The sequence below is a fragment of the Myodes glareolus genome, chromosome 4, assembly GCF_982192425.1.
Source record: "Myodes glareolus chromosome 4, mMyoGla1.1, whole genome shotgun sequence".
Taxonomy (NCBI): domain Eukaryota; kingdom Metazoa; phylum Chordata; class Mammalia; order Rodentia; family Cricetidae; genus Myodes; species Myodes glareolus.
Genome location: NC_142029.1, coordinates 115,535,082 through 115,559,739, shown reverse-complemented (window position 1 = coordinate 115,559,739; position 24,658 = coordinate 115,535,082). Strand labels below are relative to the sequence as shown.

Below are 24,658 nucleotides of genomic sequence, written 5' to 3'. Positions count from 1 at the left end.
CTAACAGAGCATATGATACCTTGTAGATATCCAATAATTTTGTGTTAAATTTTAAAGCTTAAATCCTGATTTAAAGATAAACTATGTACTGAGTAGAGGAAGAGAAAAAACCTATTAAGTCAAGGTCATAGGGGAGTCTCAATGGGGTCAGATATAAGGAAATAAATAGCTTTGCAGAAATATTAACACAAGGCATAAAAATTTATTTATGAAAGGAATGAACAGAAGAATATGAGAGACAATGCATTGGTGAAAGCTTCCTGCTAGTCCACATAATTTTCACTGCTCTCTAAGATGGTTTCATTTCTTTAGCAAACATGACCAAATTTTGTGGTTAGCTGTGTAGCTACATTTTGCAATGATGTTATCTCATAGCAAAATAAAAATAAAAATAGACTACATGGTAAAGTGTATTCTTCTCACTTATTCATTCTCATTCTTTTTATTATCAAAAGGTATTTGGAGATTGTATGATGAGCTCTGCAAACACAAGAATTCTGGTCCCAATTCTGCTTGTCAGAGACGGTGCCAGAGCTTTGCCCCAGTTTCAGCCTGCAGAACTAGGAACTCTCCCCTCATAGTAGGATTGTATTATGAGTTGGAATAAACCAGGGACCATGTACTCAGTGTATTGGTGTTCTTTCTCTCATGGATTCAGTTTCCAAAGAAGTTAAGATGACTACTTGCTTAGAAAGGAATTAACACTGCATTAGTAATCTACGTTTCCAGAGTAATTTACGAGGGGCTGCTTGAATGAGTCAAGCTTCGTTCAGAGAAAGCCTTTGTGAATGCAAGCATAGCAAGGACTTAGCAAAGGTTGTCTGGGACCTGGGGCGAGGATGACAAGGACTTACCTAGATCTCACTCATTGAATATCAAACCCTCAGACTGTTTCTTCATTCAGACAGAAACACCCAGCCGTGTACCAGAGCAGAGTCTCTGGGCAGAGCCCTACCTAGTTTCTGAGTGTCCTGATACTGATGAAAGGGATTATTTTACCTCCCAGGCGATCACCAGTTCATGCCTTCTTCCACTTCTTCCACTTACATTGCTGGGCGCTGTCTTTGGAACTGTGAATAAAAATGCATGGAGGCTGAAGAGAATAAATACACGTGTGATTTTCCTAGCCCATTATCATCCTACTTAGATTTTGTAGACCATTAAAATGAAACAGAGTTGCTTTCCATTAGAATCTTCACATTAAATACTAAGACAAAATATGTTATAGATACCTTGCTATCTGAGACAATTTGATCACATATATGTATATATGCATATATACTGTATTGATTATATATACATTACATATGTACCGATTATATATGCACATATATGTATATTGATTATATATTATGTAATATATATTTATAATTAAATCATAATTAACACCAAAGATAGGGTATTTACTAAAGTTGGGTAAATTTCACACTTTCAATGGCCCTCTCTTCTCTTTGCTACTGTTATATTTCTTTTTATCACCCTGGGGTCTGCAAAAGTTCTGGAAAAATCCACAGGTCCACACCTGCACTATCTCAGGATCTATACTTTAAGGAAAACATACTCATAATGCTACTGTGTGAGAGTCTATTTAAATGAGTAAGCACTCTAATGCGTATATATTCCACACTTTCTTTATCCATTCTTCCGTTGAGGGGCATCTAGGTTGTTTCCAGGTTCTGCCTATTACAAATAATGCTGCTATGAACATAGTTGAACAAATGCTTTTGTAGTATGATAGGGTTTCTCTTGGGAATATTCCCAGGAGTGGTATTGCTGGATCCTGAGGTAGGTTGATGCTGAATTTCCTGAAAAACCACCACACTGATTTCCAAAGTGGTTGTACAAGTTTGCATTCCCACCAGCAATGGATGAGTGTTTCCCTTACTCCACATCATGAATATAGTATGTACTCACTCACTCCTTAGTGGATTCTAGCCATAAATAAAAGACATTGAGCCTATAATTCATGATTCTAGAGAAGCTAAAAAGGAAGGTGAACCCAAAGAAAAACATGTAGTTATCCTCCTGGATATTGGAAATAGACAAGATTGCCAGGCAAAAATTGAGAGCTTGGGAGTGGGGGTAAGGGGAGATGAGGAGAGAGAAGTGAGGAAGTGAGAAGGGGCGGATGGGGAGAGCTTGGGGGAATGGAATGGTTGGGTTGGAGAAAGATGGATATGGGAGCAGGGAAGTATATATCTTAATTAAGGGAGCCATTTTAGGGTTGGCAAAAGACTTGACTCTAGAGGGGTTCCCAGATGTCCAAGGAGATGTCCCCAGCTTGTTCCTTGAGCAGCAGAGGAAAGGGCACCTGAACTGGCCCTATCCTATAGCCACACTGATGAATATCTTGCATATCACCATAGAACCCTCATCTGGCGATGGATGGAGATAGAGACAGAGACCCACATTGGAGCACTGGACTGAGCTCCCAAGGTCCATCTGAGGAGCAGAAGGAGAGAGAACATGAGCAAGGAAGTCAGGACCGCGAGGGGTGCGCCCACCCACTGTGACGGTGGGGCTGATCGAATGGGAACTCACCAAAGCCAGTTGGACTGGGACTGATGGACTCTCTGAACGTGGCTGACAAGGAGGGCTGACTGAGAAGCCAAGGACAACAACACTGGATTTTGGTTCTACTGCATGTACTGGCTTTGTGGGAGCCTAGTCTGTTTGGATGTTCACCTTCCTAGACCTGGATGGAGGGGGGAGGACCTTAGACTTCCCACAGGGCAGGGAACCCTGACTGCTCTTTGGAATGGAAAGGAGGGGGAGGGGGTGTAGGGGGAGCAGGGAATGCGAGGAGGGGAGTAGGTGAAAATTTTTAATAATAATAATAATAATAATAATAAATAAATGAGTAAGCATTAAAAACAACTGTCAAAAATCAATCTTTCTTTCCCTGCACATACAGAGTCACTGAGTGCAAGTTTTACAAATGAATAACGATTAAAAGAATAAATGTGTCAGAAGAACAAATTTCGCCTTCATTGCACCAAGCCACACATCTGCAGCTGAATGGAATATTTTCCAAATGAAGTGTTGTTAACAGGAGAAAAACTAATAAAAGAAACCATTTTCCATAGTCTGTGCCCGTCTTCATAATTTTGCACTCCAACCTTGCCTTTGTATCCTAGCATATATTTAAGACAATATTGATATATTGATACACACATGAGCAATGAACTCAAATTACCTGTGGGATGAAAGGCCATTAATTGTTAGCATATATTTTATAGGTAACATTTTATATACTATGAGAAACCTTAGACAGAATTTTTTATAGTATGAGAAAGAAAAATAAGAAGAATGCTTCTTGGATGAGGGAAGTGGGAAAGAAAAATCTGTGTATATAATAATGATGTACATTAAATCATTAATTGTTGTTCAATCGGATTCCAGTTTGAATGCCATTGGTCTCTCTTCCCCTTGGATGTAATTCTCCTGTTCAAGTGCTTGCAAGAGTTACTAGTACCAAGCTGTATGAGGTGCAGTACACACTGCAGTAGCGGTCCATTGTTTCCTTCCACAGCCCCATGCATTCTACAGGTTATTCCTCTATGGAGTTCAGTACCGTGGGTTCCCTCAGAAGTATCTGGAGTTAGATAGTTGTTACCTTCATACAAAGAAACTACATAAGATTCAATTAAGAAAGAAAGACAATATTCTGAAATAGTCAGTATGTCCTAGTTAATATGAACAGGGAGGAAATCACTTATTAAATGAACTTTTAAAAGTGTTTATTGAATTTTTTTATTTGACAGTTTCATACACGTTTATAGTTCATTCTTATCACTATAATCTCAAGGACCCTTGTTTGTTGCCCACCCCTATTAACTCTTTTTATCCCTACAATTACCTTTCAAACATTGTTTTCACTTTCTGAGGTCCACTGAGTTTAGCCAGGATCATTTTTGTGAGCATAGATTTGGAATTATCTGTTGGAGAATAGTGGACTCTTTAGTGGGCACACAGGTCATAGGAAATCATAGTTATTGCTGCTGTAACAGGGAGACATACCCATATGCCTTGGCACTTTTCCTACGAAGACTTCAGTGAAACTGAATATGGCTTTAAGTGTGTTCATTTCCTGCCGATGATATAAGTGAGACTTACAAGAGGTTGCTGAAAAAATGCTCTCAGTCTGTGTTGTTACAGCTCTTGTCTGGTTAACAAGTTAGAGTTTTGGGGAAGAGGAGACTCAATTGAGAAAACGCCTCCATCAGAATAGCCTGCAGGCAAGCCTTTGGGGTATTATCTCAAATAATGACTGATATGAAGGAGGGGCAGCTCACTGTGGGTGGTGCCAACCCTGGAAGGTGGTACTGGACTGTATAAGAAAGCAGGCTGAACAAGCCATGGGGAGAGAACCAGCAAACACTATTTTTCCACGACTTCTCTTTCAGTTTCTGACTTCCATTCAGGATGAACTGCGAGTACAAATGGAGATAAGCCCTTTCCTCTCCAGGCTGCTTTTGGTTATAGTGTTTTATCACAGCAATAGAAAGTAAACTAAAGCAATGCCCAAATGGCCTGCTTCTGGCTAATTCAGGAATTTGAATATTATGATGATCGGTGAATATCTACTTAAAGTAATAGTAAGTGTGAAAGAGTTTGCCAATACTCGGCCATTGTGGCTTCCCTTAGGACATTTGCTTGATAAAAAAATGCACACATACATCTAATTACACATACATATAAGCACCCACTTTATATTTATCCCTGTCAACACGTTTCTGAGTAACACTGTCCTTAAAATATGTTTAAGGCTAAGTGCTTCTTCTACATCATCGATTTAAGTTTATATCTGGAACTTAGATTTTTGAATTCACTTCTTTGAAGAGAAAATTACTAAGAGTTCATATTTCTGAAAAAAAGTCTGGGCATGGGAAGAACCGTTTCTGTTTTGTTCCACTCTTAAAATAATGGGATGCTCAGAGTCTCTGGGTGGGAGTTATGGAAGGAGCTATGAGCTCCAATGTGCGCCTCTCCAGAAACCCACCAGAATCTAAGCTTTAGAAGAGGTTAAGAGCACTACTCTTTCAGAGGCCACGAGTTCAATTCCCAGCAACCCCACGATGACTCACAACCATCTACAATGAGATCTGGTGCCCTCTTCTGGCACGCAGGCACACTGGCATGCAGTCAGAACACTGTATATATAGTAAATAAATAAATCATAAAAAAAGAATTGAACATAAAGAACAATAGAGTTGGAGTCCTGGGAGTCTGGAAGGATCACTGCACAGGACATTCATGGTTCTCATTTTAGAAAATATATTTAAGTTTTTCATAAATTTTAAATTTCTGAGTAAAAATGTGCTAAGCATGTAACTAGTAATGGGGCTAGAGAAATGGCTTGGTTCCCACATGATGCCTCCCAGCCACTGTAAGTTCATGTCCAGGGGGTCTGGCACCCTCTTCTGGCCTCCACATACATTAGGCACAAAAGTGGTGCACAGACATGTGCATAAAATAAAACACACATAAAAGAATTAAAGAGTGACTAATAAATATTTGAGGTTTCCAAAGACTGTGAAAACAGAATAAAACTTTTTCTAAATTAACACAATGCTGCAAGAGTAATTTTCAGTTAAGTTACTGTTTGGTAAGATACGCTTTGAAATTGAACTGTTCAATATGACATTTGAGACAAGTTAACCTGCAGTCAAAGAGTAAATGCAAAGGGCTAAGATCTTTTTTTCCTTGCTCTACCATCATTTCAATGAAGCTTACACAATACCAAAAGTGGCCTTTGACTGCTAGTGTTTCAATAATGCATGTGCATGGATTTTGAAAGCTTGTTAGATGTATGGGATCAGCTGATAGCAGTCACAGGTCTTGAGAGCTGCAACCAAGGCCCATGCTTTGCTGTTGCGATCTAACGCTGCACCCTCTAATTTTGCTTGGCTTACATTTCTTAATTACATGCAGATATGGTAGCTGGCATGCTCATGCATTTCCTTTTCAGTTTGGTGACACACAGTCATTATCTCTGCCACACTGCAGTGGAGCTGGCTGATTTTAATTATAACTCTTTTGTTTATAATACATTATGAAATAATATATTTGACTTAATCTCCCAGAGCCCTTTTGGCATGAGCGTTCTGCAATTCTTGTTAGAAGCATAAAATCCATAAAATCAAAATCTCATAAATGCTTTCAGAGAAATACTTTTTTTAAACCAAATATATCTTCAGTTTAATTAGTGAGAACCTGATTTAGAATTAGGTATTGAGGTAGCCTTCTCCCTCAGTCAGCTACTGATAAATGTCACAAATTTATTAACTCAGAGGATCAAGTTTGTGCACATGCTGAGCAGTTAAACTGATTTTCCTGCATTTATTTCTGAGTAATCACCCTTCACAGATAGATCATCCAGTTGAGACTTTACACATTAGATCCAAACGCTTAACTGTTTCACATCTTATCTGGCATGCTGATATGTGAGCTATTTTCTCTTTTTTTTCTTAAACAGTGAAATCCTTCTTGTCAGTATCCAGAATGAGCAAAGTAGAAAGCACTCCCTTAGTATAAACCGGCTAGAATATCACAGGGCTCTTGATAAATGTCATTGTTTGAATAACATGTTACACATTAGCACCACAGCTTAATTAAAAACTAAACAAAAGAAGTTTCCAATTTCTCTTAGAGTGTTTACATGGCTCATTAAATCATACAGCTTTGCTAAAGACCATGGGCAGTCTTTGTAATTAAGACGCTGAGTAGTTATCCCAGTAGCTGGTATGAGGTATGAAGCAAAGATACAGGAGAATGGAGAGTGAGGGGTTGGCTACATGGGAATGGTAGTCAGACGACATTTCAAGATATTTTTCTAATAGAATTGAAGTATGCTGAATGTAAATATTCCCATTAACAATTACCAACTAGGCCAAGTATGTAGAAAGCTTAGAAATTAGACTCCCCCAAAGCTAAAACTCCCAAACCAGCACCAAACAACAGCCCTGCTTCCTGAAATCCCCCAAGGCACAAACTCCCATACCAGCACCAAACAACAGTCGTACTTATTCTCCATTCTGAGCTAGTGTGGGATTTCTATTAAGCGTCCATCCTCACCTCCTGGAGAGCTAACTGCTGTTGTTCTTCTCAGTGGGGCAGACGACTTTGCACAGGCAGAGTGACAGTTCCCAGGGGTGACAAAGATCTGAGCTGAATCCCAGCCTTCCTATTTCCTCATCCAACCTGTCTTCTTATATTTGCTTATCTGGTTAGGTTTGTTTTTGTTTTTGTTGTTGTTGTTTTAAACAGTTTTTCATGAATTCTTGACTAGCCTTGAATTTGCTGTGTAGTTGAAACTGGCTTTGACTTCCTGATTCTCCTGCATTTACATTTTTTCTTTTCTTTCTCATAGCAAAAAGAAGGCTAAAGAAGCAGAGCAAAGCAAATACTGATGGAAGCCATGGATCAAACTGGGCATTCCGCTGCCCAGCACACTGAATCTTGTCCTCTACATTTAAGGAATCAATACTCTTGCAGCTAGATGTATCAAACAGACATGCAGATGGAAGTCTTTCCCAGACACATGCTTCCTACATTGCAGTAGCTTGTTGCCTGTGAACAGGGCAGGCCAGACCATTTGTAGAATTCAAACACAAAACAGCCTCATTATCTTCCCACCACTTTCTCTTAATGTGCTCTGTCTGCTTGCTTCCCCTGACTCTCCTTCCCACTACTGATAGCTCCCTACAAATCTTTCTCATAGTCCAGACTTTTAGTTTTCTCTTATGTCCCACCGAGTTGAACCAAAGCTGTCTGTGTGACCATAAATTTCTAACTGTCCACTAGAGCCTGTGAGACCAGCTGTGGATCCACTAACTCATACTACCAGAATTCATCTGAATACATAGAAGACATAGTCAAAATGTACTAATGAAACACACATGCACCACGTGCACACACATGTACACACATGCACTCACTTCTAATCTATAGCTCCAATCCCAACTATTTCCTCATCACTATTGGTTCCTAAGGAAGTCTCATTTTTAGATATTTAAAGTCTATTTGATTTAAATAAAAACTGTAATTTCACAAACATCCCATTTTCTACCCTTCCATCCTAGCTCGGGTTTGACCTGGGGAGCTGTGCTCGGTCTCTTCGATCTCATTTCTGCTTCCTTTCTCATCCCGAAACTGCCACTTTGCCTGGTATTCCCAGACAAAAGAAGAAAGGGGATATATCTACATAGAAGATGTCATCTCTGTCTACGCATTTGACGTCATCTCGTGATCTCTCACTGGTTGTTTTATCTACACGCTTCTTCTTATGTGAAGGTGTGGGCTCTTTGGGGATATAGGGACCCCTAGCGGCGATGATTCCACAAAGCCTAGTCAGTTTCCTTCCATGGTGCCCTTTGCCCCCACTGTGACTGTTCCACCCACCTGCTTGCTAAGCCCTAGAAATATGCAATGTTCTACAAACTACCTTTACCTCTGTCGCTCAGGTAGTTCAGTGTGGGACTGAGAGTTCTTGTATAAATCTCTGAAGCTCAATGTTGCCTCTGGTGGGAGACAGAAGCACTGAGCCCTCTACCAGGGCTGTCTTGCTCCTCTGCTATTTGGTTAAATAGGAAAACGATTTATCCCTATTGGGATCAAGACAGAGTGGGAACTAAGACAGAAAAGTTAAGGCTGACTGCCCTGTTCCTTACAAGCATTTTCTACCTAGTCTCACCTCAGCAGCTGAAGTCACACGGCTCACTGCAACGGAAGAAAAAACGCAGCTCATTATTAATTACAGTCTCTTCAGTTGTACTTTACCTTCTTGCTCCTGAAAAGATGCTATTTCTGTTCTCATGCTTGCATCTTCAGAGAAACATGACTGCTATTGAGAAAATCTGACTTCAGAGAAGACAGAATCAAATCCTATTGTGATAGATACATATTCTGGTTCCTTAGTAAAAATAGCTTACTGGTTCAAAAATGCTAACACTGTATAAGATAAGCCTGATTGTTTTTCTCCATGTATTGTCTATGTATTGACAGTGCATGGCTTTTAAGGGACATTGGGAAACCAGACCAAATAAGAGTTGAATGGAATGCTTTACTGGGGAAAGTTAGAAACCACAAAGTGGTCATACACTGCTGTCTACAAAGGGCCCAGGCTAGGAGGGTTTTAGTTCTTTAGTCTTCCTCTTTCTTAAAGAAAATATATTCTGCTGAAATAGTTGGCAAAACTGAAGAAAATACCATTAAGTGAACATTATGACTTTCTTCAAGCCAATGAGTAATTTAATTATATTATGTAAAAGAAATGGTCCCAGTAGGATTAAAATAAGACAGAAATTATAGCAAGCAACAGACCCCTAAAGCCAAATAAAAATAATTATAAAAAATAAAGTAACAGTACGCATGATGTAGCAGAGAGTATTTTTCGATGAAAAAAAAAATAAATGTCCGTACAGACACATTACTAGGTAAAAAGAAGAATGAAATGGCTGTGTGTGAGGGTCCCAAGTGGGCTTGGGAGGGAGATATTTAGCCCATATACATTTATTTGAAAACATACCATCAATATACAAAGAGACTTTTGCATACTCATTGTTGCTTAAATTCCCTTCTTATAAAATAACAACCCAGTGAATGATGATGGTGGTAATAACAACAGAGATGCTGATATTTGTGTGTGTTTTCTTATGTAATACAAAGATCAAGAGAAATAGGCTACAACATGTCCTCGTTAGCACTATTTGTCAACTTGACACACCTACAGCCATTTGACAGAAGAAACTCATATGAAACACTACCTAGACCAAATTGGGCATTGGTCATCTTTGTGGGGTATTTTCTTGATTATTCATTATAGGAGGGTCCAGTCCAGTACCATCCACTGACTCTGGTCCTGGACTGTATGGGAAAGCTATCTGAGCAACAGACTATGAGTGAGCCAATGAGCAAGCTGGCAAGCAGCACTCCTCCATGGTTTTTGCTTCAGGTCCCTGTCTAGACTTTCCTCAGTGACAGGTTGTGTGACCTGGAAGGGCCCAAGAAACCCTTCTGCCACCCATTCCCTCAAGTTTCTTCTTTCCTTCTTCTATCCTTTCTCCCTCCCTCCCTCCCTCTCTCCCTTTCTTCCTTTTCTTTCTTTCTTCCTTCCTTCCTTCCTTCCTTCCTTCCTTTCTTTATTATTATTATTATTATTATTATTTTGGTCAGTGTGTTTGCAACAGCAACAGAAAGAAGACTGGAGCATGATGTTTTCCTAATTTGACAAATGCTAATAAGGAAGCCTTAGGCATCCTTGCCTGTGTTCAGCAAGCTAGTAAATGACACACCCGAACATTAATTCAATTCTAAACTCATGTAACTCAATAAATTTCACATATATGTGCACATCTGTATGTGTGTGTTGCACGTGTGCACACAAATGCACACACACACATACACTAAGTTCTATTTAGCACTACATGAAAAGATTTAGAAATAATGGATGTTACTAGACAAAGAATGCAAAAACTTCCGAATGGCAAATTACACAGTTGCCCTTCTTCCTGACCGTTTGGAGGTTTCTAACGTATTAGTTGTAGGATGGTGAGGTTCAAGACAAGAAACAGCTGCTGCTGTTGTATTCATTTTGTTTTTCTGTTTCAGCATCTCATATTTTCATATTAATTTCTTAATCTATAATCATCTCTCTTGCGACATCTTTGAAATAATAAAAAATTCACACTGTTGTCTTTCAAATTTACACGTTAGTTTGATGAGAGCAGCACATTTCATTAATTAAACATGTAATCTATTTATATCTTTCTCTCTCTCTGGATAATCTAATTAAAACTTGTAAGAAAATTGAAATTGCTCTATAAATATAAATGTGCACCACAGTAAAAATAGACATTTTCTATGCTAGTTTGACCTCCTTATGCCAAGACATTGGACTGAACCAAATTATATATTTGGGGTGTAAAGCTTGCTTTTTGGGTGTATATTCATTGCACAAAGTACTGAGTTTTCTAAGGACTCCTGGATACAAGTACATAGTATGCGTTGACATGATCTCTGGTGCCAGCCTAACCTATTCTATTGGTTATATTATCTTCATGGAAGTGTTTTGATGACCAAAAATACCAAAATATATTCTTTAGGAAAACTGCAAAAAAATTCTTTTTGGTATATGAGGAAGAAGCACTTTTAACATAGAAATACTTCACCTGAGTTTTTTTCTTTTTCTTTTTGAAATTTAGGTTTTTTTTATTAAGAGAAATTTACAGAGGCATAATCTCTCATAATCCCAATATCATAATGTTAAGACAATTTTCCGCTCCAATGTAGCTATCCATTTTCAAAGTTTAGTTGGTCCATTAGAACAATGTCATCTTGGAATATAGTATAGGTACTTAATGGAGGCATAGTGTGTTACTGGGGACTGCTACCTCGGGATACTGGTGTCTTCATCTGAGTTGCCTGAGGAAACAGCTACAAAACTCAGGGCTTGGTTCTAGGCCATTAGGAGGTCCCGCTGAATTTGACATCAAGTGAAGCAGTACAAAGTGGGCAGCGCTCACCTTCCCAGCTCACTGTGAGAGGCATGCTCTGTACACGCTTTCACAGCATTCTTCCTCTTCCGTGAGACTTTAATGGAATAAAGTATGCCATGCATACATAAAATTTAATTCAGCAATCTAGGACTGAGGCAGATATAAAGCTAGATACAACCTTTGAAAGGCATCATCTGAAAATGGTTTGGCTTAAGATTCAATGGTGGCTTGTTAACAAAATTTTAAAAGCACAAGTAGATGCATACTTAAAATGTTTAGGAGAGTTCCTCATCCTGAAAGCAATGAGTTTCTTTGATATGGTCATTCGGCTGTTTTCTTCAATTAGACAAATTTATTCTGGAAGACTAGGAAGAACCCTTGGTTTTTCTAAGCTAGGTAGCAGATGGGTAGATCATGGATACAGTTTTCCAGAGAGCACCAGGCCAAGGAGGGGCTCTGTTTGTCTCTTCAGAGTGTAAAAGTGTAATTTATACAGGTTAGGCGGTGAAGGGCAACAGAGAGCCGCTAAGGAAAAAGATTATAATTGGAGGTAAGAACAATCACCGGGGAGTAGAAAGGTAAGTTAAACTATTCTGAATGTTATGGGGCTTCTTAGAAGAATAGATTAAATGCCCCTACGTCATGAGAACTTAAGTTTAAGGATGGAAGGAAAAAATCATAGATTTCATAAATCTTTGTTATGGAAGCAGTGATAAAAACGACTAAAAGGAAGGAAAAATAATTATTTTAAAGGAAACAAATTCAGCATACTTGGAAAATGCATCACGAAAGTCATGGAGCAGTCACAATTAATTCAGCTTCCTTTCAGAGTGATAAGAAGCTATGAAACAGGAGTTTTGTGCCATGGCTCTTACCTGCCTCATTTGTGCGGATCATTCGAGATGGAATGCTTGGATCACCTGTCCCAATTGGATTGGTGGCCACCACTCGGAATTCATATTCTACCCAGGGATTTAGGTCCACAGCCATCGCTGACTCCATGTCTCCTGTGATGACTTCTGGGACTACGGAGAAGGAACATATTTCATGCTATTAAGAGGCTGGAGAAATGTTACAAATGTATGTTGGCCAATGATGTCACCATTACTAATCCTTTCCTCATTCTGTGCTGTCATTTCTCATAATACATGGCTAACTGTCCTGCTTCCTCATAGTACGTTACTATACTATACATAGTAGGTATAACTACTACGAAAAATGAACTTTCAGGAAGTAAGCACTACATATGCTGAAGTTGTGTGTAGGTCATTAGTATTCCTCTCATTTGGTTATCAAAGAACTTACCATGATCTACACTAAAAATAATTTTCCCATCCTAAGCCCTAGAGAAGAGGCTAAGTCACACAAGAAATGGAGTTCTCTTCAGTTTCTAGGGAGATGTTTTTTATACTCACAAACATATTTTGTTTCCTGTCCACAACAACATATGAATATATCTTTTAGTTAGAAATGACAGCATGTGAGGAGTAGGTATAAACTCTGATCTCTTCTTGGAATAATTTTTATACCATACTTTGATTCTACAAACCATGAAACTTTTTAGGACTATCTTTACAAAACCATGTCCCATTCTCTCTTGATCATTCATTTATCAGACCATACCAGCTCCTCTATCATTGAAACTGCAATAGTCAAGGTTGGCCCTGACCTCCATATGTTTAAAAGCAATGATCAGGTGGCCCCCCGGCTGGCCGGTCCCAGAGAACTGAGTCTAGGCCCCCTTCAATTCCCTAAGACTTTCTGGCCATGCAGCGGGGCGTGTTCCCAGCTACTGGCTTTCTTTACCCCATCCCATCTAGCCCTCCAGGTACTCCTTTTCATCTGCAGGGTCCTTGGATACCCCAACTCAGTTTGCTTCGGGGCTGAGTGGTCTGGGGAGCCAACGGTGAGTGGTCTTGCCACTGGGGCTCCTTTGTACCATCCCACCCCACCCCCAAAGCCCACACTTTTCTCTGTGAGGACCTTGGAGCCCAGCAAGGGTCCCTATTCCTGTGCTGAGGAGACCTGGAATGGTGAGTGAGTGGTCCCATGGCTAGACAGTCCCGGGGAACTGAGTCCAGGTCCCCTTCAATTCCCTAAGCTTTTCAGGCCATCCAGCTGGGCATGTTCCCAGCTGCGGGCTTTCTTTATCCCATTCCACCTTGCCCCCAAGCATTCCTTTTCATCTGCAGGGTCCTTAGATCCACCAGCACAGCCGGTTCAGGGCAGATGGGATCTGAGAGCCAGTTCCAGTACTGAGGGGACCTAAGAGAGGGCAGACCAAGAAAAACTCTCAAGTACACAGTCAGTCACAGCAAAGATTGAACCAAGACGCCAAGACTCTGCTGGCCTCATTTGAAGGAAGAGATGGGCAGTTGCCAATGCAAGAACTTCGTCATCAACCTAAAAAGCAACACAATAACACCAGAATCCAGCGAACACACAACAGGAAGACTTGAACAACCCCACCCAGTAGAAATAGAAGAAATTGACTTTAAATGTAACCTTATGAAAATGTTGGAGACCCTTAAACAGAAAGTGAAAAACTCCCTTAAAGAAATGGAAGAGAATACAAACAAAAAGTTAGAAGAAATTAAAAAAAATCCCTCAAAGATACCCAAGAAAATCAAGAAAAAGCAAACTGGTAAAGGAAAGAGTTCAAGACTTGAAGACTAAAATGGCAGTAATGAAGAAAACACAAACCGAGGATGGCTGAATATGGAAAATCTGGGTAAATGATCAAGAACTCTGGAGACAAATATAACCAACAGAATACAAGAGATAGAAGAAAGAATCTCAGACACTGAAGATACTATAGAGGAAATAGACTCATTGATCAAAGAAAACAGCAAATCCAACAAATTCTTAACACAAAACATCCAGGAAATCTGGGACACTAGGAAAAGACCAAACCAAAGAATAATAGGGGTAGAAGAAGGAGAAGAATTACAGCTCAAAGGTACAGAAAATATATTCAACAAAATTATAAAAGAAAACTTTCCCAACCTAAAGAAGGATATTCCAATGAAGGTACAAGAAGCTTAAAGAACACCAAATACACTGAATCAAAAAATAAAAATAAAAACCATCAACTCGCCATATAATAATCAAAACACAAAACATACAGAATAAAGAAACAATATTAAGAGCTGCAAAGGAAAAAGGCCAAGTAACATATAAAGGTAAACCTGTCAGAATTGCACCGAAATTCTCAATGGAAACCATGAAACCAGTAGATCTTGGATAGATGTGCTGCAGGCACTAAGAGATCATGGATGCAAGCCCAGACTACTATACCCAACAAAGCTTTCTTTCACCATCGATGGAGAAAACAAGATATTCCAGGACAAAAACAGATTTAAACAATATGTATCCACAAACTCAGTCCTACAGAAAGTACTAGAAAGAAGCCAACGGCACCCACAATAGCACAGACATCTGACAACCCTCCACCAACAGGGGAAAACACAAACACTACCACCAAAAAAAAAAAAACAACTGGAGTTAACAACCACTGGTCACTAATATCACTTAATATCAATGGACTCAATCCACCTATAAAAGGGCATAGGTTAAGAGAATGGATACAAAAACAGGATCCAACATTCTGCTGTTTACAAGAAACACACCTAAACCTCAAAGACAGACATCTACTCAGAATAAAGGATTGGGAAAAGGTTATCCAATCAAGCGGACCTAAGAAACAAGTGGGTGTGGCTATCTTAATATCTAACAAAATTGATTTCAAACTAAAATCAATCAGAAGAGATGAAGAAGGACACTTTATACTCATAACAGGAACAAATTATCAAGATGAAGTCTCAATCCGGAATATCTATCTTTCAATATAAATGAACCCACATATGTACAGGAAACATTACTAGAACTCAAATCACACATCAAACTCCACACACTAATAGTTGGTGATATCAATATCCTCTCTCACCAATGGATAAGTCAACCAGATAGAAACTTAACAGAGAAATAACAGATGTAACAAATTGAATGGACCTAAAAGATATCTATAGAACATTCCACCCAAACAGGAAAGAATATACCTTCTCAGCATCTCATGGAACCTTCTCAAAAATTGATCACATACTTGGTAACAAAGCAAACATCCACAGATACAAAAAAAAATGGAGTAACCACCTGTGTCTTATTGGATCACCATGGAGTAAAGCTAGAATTTAACAATAATACCACCCCCCAGAAAGTCTACAAACTCATAAAAACTGAATAGTCAACTACTGAACCACCTCTGGGTCAAAGAAGAAATAAAGAAAGAAATTGAAGTCTTCCTTGAATTCAATGAAAATGAGAACGCAACATATCCAAACCTATGGGACACTATGAAAGCATTACTAAAAGGAAAGTTCATAGCACTAAGGTGGCCTCATAAAGAAAATGGAGAAAGCTCACATTAGAGATTTAACAGCACACCTGAAATCTGTAGGAAAAAAAAAAGCAAACTCACCCAGGAGTAGTAGAAGACTGGTAATAATCAAACTTAGGGTGGAAATCAATAAAATAGAAACACAGAAATCAATCCAAAGAATCAATGAAACAAAGATCTGGTTCTTTGAGAAAATCAACAAGATTGACAAACCCCTACCCAAACTAATCAAAAGGAGGAGAGAGAACCCTCAAATAAACAAGATCAGGAATGAAAGAGTGCACATATCTACAGACACTGAGGAAATTCAGAGAATCATTAGGTCTTACTACAAAAGCCTATATGCCACAAAATTGGAAAATGTAAAAGAAATGAACTTTTTAAAAGATAAATACCATATACTAAAATTAAATCAAGACCAGATGAACAATTTAAATAGACCTAAAAGTTGTGAGGAAATAGAACTGTCATCAAAAACCAACCAACCAGAAAAAAGTCCAGGACTAGAAGGTTTTAGTGCAGAATTCTACCAGAACTTCCAAGGAGAGCTAATACCTATACTCTTAATGTGTTCCACATAATAGAAACAGAAGAGACATTACCAAAGTCTTTTTATGAAGCTACAGTTACCCTGATACCAAAACCACACAAAGACTCAACCAAGAAAGAGAATTACAGACCAACCTCACTCATGAATATCGATGTAAAAATTCTCAGTAAAATTCTGGCAAACCGAATCCAAGAACATATCAAAAAATCACTCATTATGATCAAGTTGGCTTCATCCCAGAGATGCAGGGCTGGTTCAACATACAAAAACCTATCAATGTAACCCATCATATAAATAAACTGAAAGAAAAAACCATATGATCATTTCATTTGATCAACTATGTTCATAGCAGCATTATTTGTAATAGCAAGAACCTGGAAACAACTTAGGTGCCCCTCAATGGAAGAATACATAAAGAAAGTGTGGCACATCTACACATTAGAGTACTAATGTGGTAAAAAACAATGACATCTTGAATTTTGAATGCAAATGGATGGAAATAGAAAAACACTTTATTGAGTGAGATAACCCAGACCCCAAAATATGAATATGGTATGTACTCACTCATTAGTGAATTCTAACCATAAACAAAAGACATTGAGCCTATAGTTCGCCATCCTTGAGAAGTTAAGTAATAAGGTGAACCCAAAGAAAAATATAGAGAGATCCTCCTGGAAATTGGAAGCAGGCAAGATTGCCAGGCACAAGTTGGGAGCATGGTGGTGGGGGTGGGTTGGGGGGATGAGGAGAGGGAAAGAGAGAAGGGAGAAGGGGAGGGTTGGGGAGAGCTTAGGGAAGTGGAATGGTTGAGAGGGAGGAAATACAGGTATGAGAGCAGGGAAGAAGATATCTTAATTAAGGGAGCCATTTTGGGGTTGGCAAGAGGCTTGGCTCTAGAGGGGTTCCCAAGTATCTACGGGGATGTCCCCAGATAGGACCCTGGGCAGTGGAGAAGAGGGCGCCCGAACTGACCAATGATATTGGCACTGGGATTTTTCTCTACTGCATGTACTGGCCTTTTGGGATCCTAGTCTGTTTGGTTGCATACTTTCCTAAGCCTGGATGGAGTGGGGAGGTCCTTGGACGTTTCACAGGGCAGGGTACCCTTTCCTCTCTTAGGACTGGAGGGAGAGTGGGGGAGTGAGAGGAAAGTGGGAAGAGAGGAAGTGGAAATTTTAAATGATATTATTTATAAGGTAATAAAAAATAAAAATTAAAAATTAAATTGAATTAAAAAGAAGAGAAGATGAATAAAATCAACGATCAGTATCAATCTTTAGCAGACATATGAGCAACACAAACATACTCAGTTGCTCTTGCTTACTTGGTATCCTCTCTGTTTTCCAGGAGCTAACTGTATTTGACTCTAATTTTTACTTCAGAGGTTATTTCCTCTCTGCCTCCTTTGGCTAGTGCATCTTTGTTATGAGTACTCCATAGTTGGTTTTTCTATTATTCTTCAGTTTATATTTATTTCCTTAGAATTGATATGTTCCATGAGTGTGTGTGTGTGTGTGTGTGTGTGTGTGTGTGTGTGTGAGAGAGAGAGAGAGAGAGAGAGAGGTGCAAGCGATGCATATTAGTGTGCCTGTGTATGTACCATACACATATTGCAAACAGAGAAAAATGTCAGGTGACCTTCCTTTATCACTCAAAGCCTTACTTCTTTGAGATGAGGTATTTCAATGAATTGGAAACTCACCATTTGTGAGTGGGGGCACTGAGCAATGAGCCTCCACCTGTCTCCATTTTTCAAAACTGGAGTTATGAGGATTTGCAGCCATGCTCAAATTTTTGTATGTTTGCTGAGCATTTGAACTCAGATCCCCAAGTATATGCAGAAAGTTCTCTTACCCACTGTGCTATCTAACCAGCTTCATGTTTCACTATTTTAATCATAATTTATAAATCAATCAATTTCCAACTTATAACAAAATTGATTAGATAACTCTAAATTTGTTGCCTTTTATAAAGACTTTCAAAAATGTTAGTTAAAGGTATTAATATTCATAAACAAATAAAATAAATTTCAAACAAAGTTGTCATCATTAAAACAGGATTTTGATTTCTCAATATTGAAGATATTAAGGATAATGGACAATTTTAACCAGATAAGAATATTTAAAAAGCATTGCTGGCACTTTTTTATAAAGATATCATTGCTAGAGCCATGGACATAGGTTGCTTTCAAAAAAAAATACATGCTTCACAGAGGAAAGGAAAGCAGTGATTAAAGGCAGCCAAGAGGTGCATACTTACTAAGAGGAGAATCCCATTGGAATACGTTTCCTAGTAAAAGCATCACATCCAAGAATTTAATAAAATAATCGACAAGCTTGTCAAATTGAAAAATTTAATCAACCAATCATCTCATGAAAATTATATCCACAGACAGACAATAGAAACCAATGATAAATGCTTAAGAAACATCCTAAAGTTATGCAAGGTTCAGTAATGGTTATGGTTTTTTGATAATCATAAGTAAACATAGGAAAAAGCAAAACAGGTCACCTTAGAATTTTCAGTAGCATAAATGACAGCATATTTCTAAGGCACAATAAATTTGCTTAAATGGAAATAGGACTTGAAGATGAACTTTTTGCCAAAGACTGTTTAATACTTTCTTCCAATTATACACATTATTCTTATTTAACTTTGAACCTCCCCTGCATGAGGGAGAATTTATAAGTCAATTATAAGATGTGAATTTGTAAGTCAATTTAGATATTCTTAGTTAGCAGGCCTATACTCAAATTTTTATTTCAACTAACAGAAAGTAAGGAATTTGTTTTCATTTTGGCACATAAAAGAATGTTAAGGTCTCCTGGGTCCTGGGAAGACCAGCTAGCCCTGTTGCCCTGCTGAGGAGTTCTTCCCAGAGAGATCCTTCATCTGACGAAGGACGGCGATAAAGTCGGAGACCCACATTGGAGCACCGGACTGAGCCCCCCGAGGTCCAAATGAGGAGCAGAAGGAGGAAGAACATGAAAAACGAAATCAGTACTGCGAGGGATGCTATCACCCACTGATACAAGGAAACGGATCTAATGAGAGTTTACCAAGGCCAGTTGGACTGGGACTGAACGAGGACGTGATCTAACCAGATTCTCGGAATTTGGCCGGATTCTCTGAATGTGGCTGGCCCGAAGTCTTTCTGAAAAGCCATTGACTATGATACTGGGACCTGTTTCCTCTGCATATTCTGGATTTTGGGGATCCAATCTGTTTGGATACTCACCTTCCTGGACCTGGAGGGAGGGGGGAGGAACTTGAACTTCCCACAGGGCAGGAAACCCTGACTGCCCTAAGGGACGAAGAGGGAGAAGGGGAGGGAGTGGGGGGAGTGGGAGGGTATTGGGAAGAGGGGCGGAAATGGAAACTTTTATAATTTAATAAAATTTACTTAAAAAAAGAATGTTAAATGTTTTCCAAAAGCTTATAAGTTGCACTCGTTTATCAAAAGTTATAAACTGTGTACTTATCTTTTATCCTAATATATATGCCAGGGTTAGAAGTTGTTTTGACTTTAACTATATTATATTATATTATGAGAGCAATTAAGAAAAAGAACTGATTAGTCAAGTTATTGCACCCATGAGGACATTTTTCCACTGGAGGCATTATAATTATGGCTAGATTATAGACAGGGCTAAAGCCACACTGGTTTGGATCACCTAGGACTCGAGGTCTCCTTCATGGACTTGCCCTAGGATGGCATGCTTGCACTGCTACTGAAACGGATACTGTGCTTTGGACAAAAAAGTCAGATAGATGAGGAATCAGTCTGCTAAATTCTTCACTCTGTGAAGCATAGAAAGAAAGAATACTAATATTGCTATAATTATGAAAAATGTATTTCCTTATAATAAACCATAGCAATAGTTTTTTAAATAGTTACTTCCTGAAGAAAATTAAAACAGAGCTCTAGCTTGAAAGTCTCTAGTTTTCAAATTATTTTAGAAGATAAAAACATAGCTTTCTAGCAGAGCTTTGTCAACAAACACAAACTAACTTTTCTTCCTAATCTCTCCAACCCATGTAGAAACAGATGCATCAAAAACAAATAAATAAAAACAAAAGGATAAGCAGCAATCAAAAAGTTAGTTGAATAAAGAGCAGAAACTCATGGCTATAGTATGTGCACTGTAAGACAAAATAGTCTAGTAAAGCATCGAGCAAATCAGGAAATATGTATGAACTCCTAAGCATCTCTCCAGGAAGGAAATTGAACAGTCTGTGTGACAAACAGCATCAGGAGGATGGGGTGTGTGAGAATACACCAGATACACAATGATTCTTTTTCATAGCTACAAAACAAAATCTTTGAGCACCCACATGAAAGTTCAGATGGAGACCTGGCAAACAGTGGATTAGAATTCTTGAATTAATCCGCTCATGAAGTTTGAATTTGTGGTCTTCCTATGTCAACCAACCCAGATAACTGCTCTTATTCCTTGGGGAGCTACATTTGTTGCACAAGGTTATGGTGGACCCAGGAATGAGGCCAGTGTTTCAAATAGAAATGGGAAGCATCTGGGTACATACAACACAGAGTCCTGCTAACCACAGCGAAGTCTAAGTTCATGCAGCAACTTATTATCAGGTAAGATCTAAAATACGTTCTGTAGGAAAACACATTTTCTTTCTACATAATTATAATGAGTGAAGCTAAGCTTGTGCCAAAGTGTCATTTACCCAGATACAATAGGCCATTCCATAGTCATAGTATTGCATTTTAGTTTTACTGTTAATGAACTCATACATCATCTTAATGATTTTTACATTACTTATTTGCTGTTGTTGAGATAGGGTTTTGTTATGTCATTCATTTGGCCTCAAGATTCTTATGTAGCCGAAGTTGTATTAAAATGTGTTACAGTCCTTTTACTGATCTCCCATCATGTCTAGCTTGATTTTTATATTTTACTTTTAAGCAGTTGAATTAACTTTAAACTGCAACAGAATCCCTCATCCCCAGTCTGTGCAGACAATTCCTTCAGAAAACTCTCTTCTATTCTTAAAGTGTATTCGAACATGATACTAAACACTTATCTAGTAGCCCTTGGGAAGTGTAACTTTTAATAAATACCTGTGCCACCACTTCCAGTTACATAGGAAAGCTTGGAGAACGTTAGCATTGTGACATTCAAAGGAAATCATTAGTGATGAAAATATTTTTTAAATAATGAAACTAGGGCAGGAAACATGTTAAACACAGACATTAAAATAGTGCACTGCTTTTAGACACACAGTTCATGTTAGCTTTTCATTTTATAAATAAAACTGACATGGGATTAGAAAGCCACAGTAGAAGCTTCTGGGGTTGTGGCAATTCTGCATCCAAACCCTCCTATAGGGACATACAACCTAATGTGAAGAACCCCCTAGCAACCTTCCTATGGGGACATACAACCTAATGTGGAGAAACCCCTAACAACCCTCCTATGGGGACATACAACCTAATGTGGAGAACCCCCTAGCAACCCTCCTATGGGGACATACAACCTAATGTGAAGAACCCCCTAGCAACTCTCCTATGGGGACAGGTATCTGTACACCTTAATGTGAAGAACTCCCTAGCGCCGCACCCTGAGAACAACTCTACATCAAACTGATAAATTCCCAGGGAGGCCTGGATCCTACCCAAGAGCATTGCTCGATGTCACATCCCTGGTTTGATAACTGTTGCTGAGTCATGTGCAGTATGATAATTGAAAGAAGCTGGGGAGTGGCTCCACAGGGGCTTTTAGTACAGTGCAATTTTTACGACTTCTTTGTGAATCTGAAAGTTAGTTCATCATACAAACAGAGACTCAATGTGGTCCCTTTTTTGCAAGTTATGAACAGAAGAAGGGAAAAGAGGTTGCTTTTAGAGGGCGCAGGGAAAGAATCCACAGTGGAGATCAAGGTGGTAAAGAATAATAATGCATTTCTGCAGTTGACAAATGATCTTGAGTGAGCTTTACAGCAAGTGCACCTGGTGCCTCCAGATGCTGGTTTTGTGTGTGACACCGTGCCAGGACCTCTTACCTGTTTTCACGGTTTGCCAGCCCAGGGAGAAGGGGCTGCGTGCCTGCAGGTTGTAGGAGGAGATGGGACTGTGGTTGTCAGTTGCAGGACTCCATGAGAGAGTGGCTGTGCTTTCTGTGATTTCCTCCACGATGACCACCCCAGGTGGACCTGGGGGACCTATAGGAAAAGCAGTGGATATATCTAAGCACCGATCGTTATAATCAGTCACAAGATATTGTATTCCCAATGTGGTTCTCATCAAATGATGGGATCATCTTAATGAAATACATACTCAGTAATGAAAATAGACAGCAGAAACTGATGGGATACAAGTTATTTTCTAGAATTTCTGTGGGGAACTTAATTATGTATTATATTTTTTCTGACATTTTGTGCCTGGAGGCAACTTTCAATTAGCATTATATTTTATAGGAAAAGGAAAAATAATCAGAAGCAGACACAAAGCTATGAATGTCAATATGAACTGTGGCTGCTAAAATCAATCACAGATAACAGGCAGAGGCAGAAACAGGCAGGCAATAATACTTCAGGAACAGACACAGTGCCATTTATACCAAAGGGCTCTTGGTGGGTGGAGATATATTACAGTTCAGAAACCTTCAGTATGCAAATCATGTAATGTGCTATCTTGAGCAACTCAGATTCTGGTCAAGAGGATGCAGAGTATTCTGAAATAGCAGTGCTGTAGGGAAGGAAGGTAAGGACATCCGCCTAGAGTGACTTATATGTAATGCTCTGTGGAAATTCAAAGGAGACTCTTATTAAGTTGTTTTAGAATTGGTGATGCAGTGGAATAGCAGTGATTCACAGAAGAAGAATTTTCTCTTTGTCTTTAAGGGATAGTATAAAGCAGAGACAACTGGTCCACCTCCATGTAGCTTTTGTTTTGAAGAAATAGTCAGAATATGATTTGAGGAGAAATGTCCCATTTGTTAATTATGGCTAAAATATCAATTTTAAGGGGATTAAAATATATATATATATATCTATTTAAAATTTAGTGATTAGAAGAAATAACAGTTTTCATGTTGTCATATTCATATTCCATAGTGTAAATTATGCAAGTTGTAGATTGCTTCTATATGAAGACTATACACAGGAGATATTTTAAATGACTAATCAATGGATTGATATGTAAATGGCATATTACTTGCTGGATTTGATGATCATGATGTCTAAGAAATAAAGAAAGGAGTGGTGAGCTGGAACATTTTAAAACCTTGACGAGCAAATGATACTTTTAGGAGACAGGAGATGAGTATTTTTTTTTCACTGAACAGGTCACCAAATAGTAATGTTTGGAAGTTACAGACTGTTCTAACATCAATGTGATAGAATTGGGATTTTGAACAAAGGAGGCAAAGGAAAGCCTTGAGAAGTGGCAATTTTTCCTCTAAGTGAAGTGGTGGAAGAAACAGTAAAACACAGAATGGCTTTGAAATAACAAGGGGAGATGGCACAAGAGCTCCTTCTAGAAGGCAATTATTGTTTTCTTTATGGAAGAATCTAAGTCCTCCAAAGGGTGGCTGGGTGTGTGTGAAAGTGAGCTTATGGGAGGAAGGTCATCAAGGAAGGCTTTGAGTAGAAATGTAATAAAAGAATGTGAGAGAGAATACAGAAAACACAACAATGGTTTTCCTCCAGGTTTAGTTGGATTGAATCATTCTAAAAGAGAAACTTAACAAATAAGCATGCTTTGAATATCCAGAACAAGGCCTAGGAAAGAAGTCAGAAGTATGGGTGCAAGGTGAGAGCTCTGGATATGTGTTACTACTCATCACCAAAAACGTGCAGAATGTGAGCAACTGTGTGGTTCAGGTGAAGTCAGGAAGGTGCTAATGGCTTAGAAAAACAGAGGAGTTAAGAACATGGACTACTACAGGAAGACGACTCAGGAGTGGGATCTGTACTGTGAGGGGCAACTGACAGCATTTGTGACTTATTTTTGTGAAGATGAGATAGTTTTGAGTGAAAAATTGGTGTGCAGGGGTAAAGTGAAGAATATAATTATTAGCGTGGATAATTCTAGGACTGTGCCAGAGTCTGCTAATGTAGCAGAAATATCTATGCTTAAGTCAGCAAAGGTAGGTAAGGACTTGGTAAGGAAAAGAAAGGAGAGGGATGCAGATGTGGAAGAATGCATCTGAGAAGATATTGGACTATAGAGACAGGAGCACAGGG

At 38.8% G+C, this 24,658-nt stretch overlaps 1 protein-coding gene across 1 annotated transcript in view; it reads right to left on the bottom strand.

The window, feature by feature from the left end:
• Nucleotides 1-24,658, bottom strand: part of Cntn5 (contactin 5) — a 1,188,481-nt gene that overhangs the window by 51,326 nt on the left and 1,112,497 nt on the right. The window contains exons 17-19 of the mRNA XM_087905876.1: nt 22,475-22,633; nt 12,374-12,523; nt 1,000-1,070 (exon numbers count right to left, since the gene is read on the bottom strand). Of these exons, the coding sequence (XP_087762002.1) occupies nt 1,000-1,070; nt 12,374-12,523; nt 22,475-22,633 (380 nt within the window). The remainder of the gene's footprint in view (nt 1-999; nt 1,071-12,373; nt 12,524-22,474; nt 22,634-24,658) is intronic.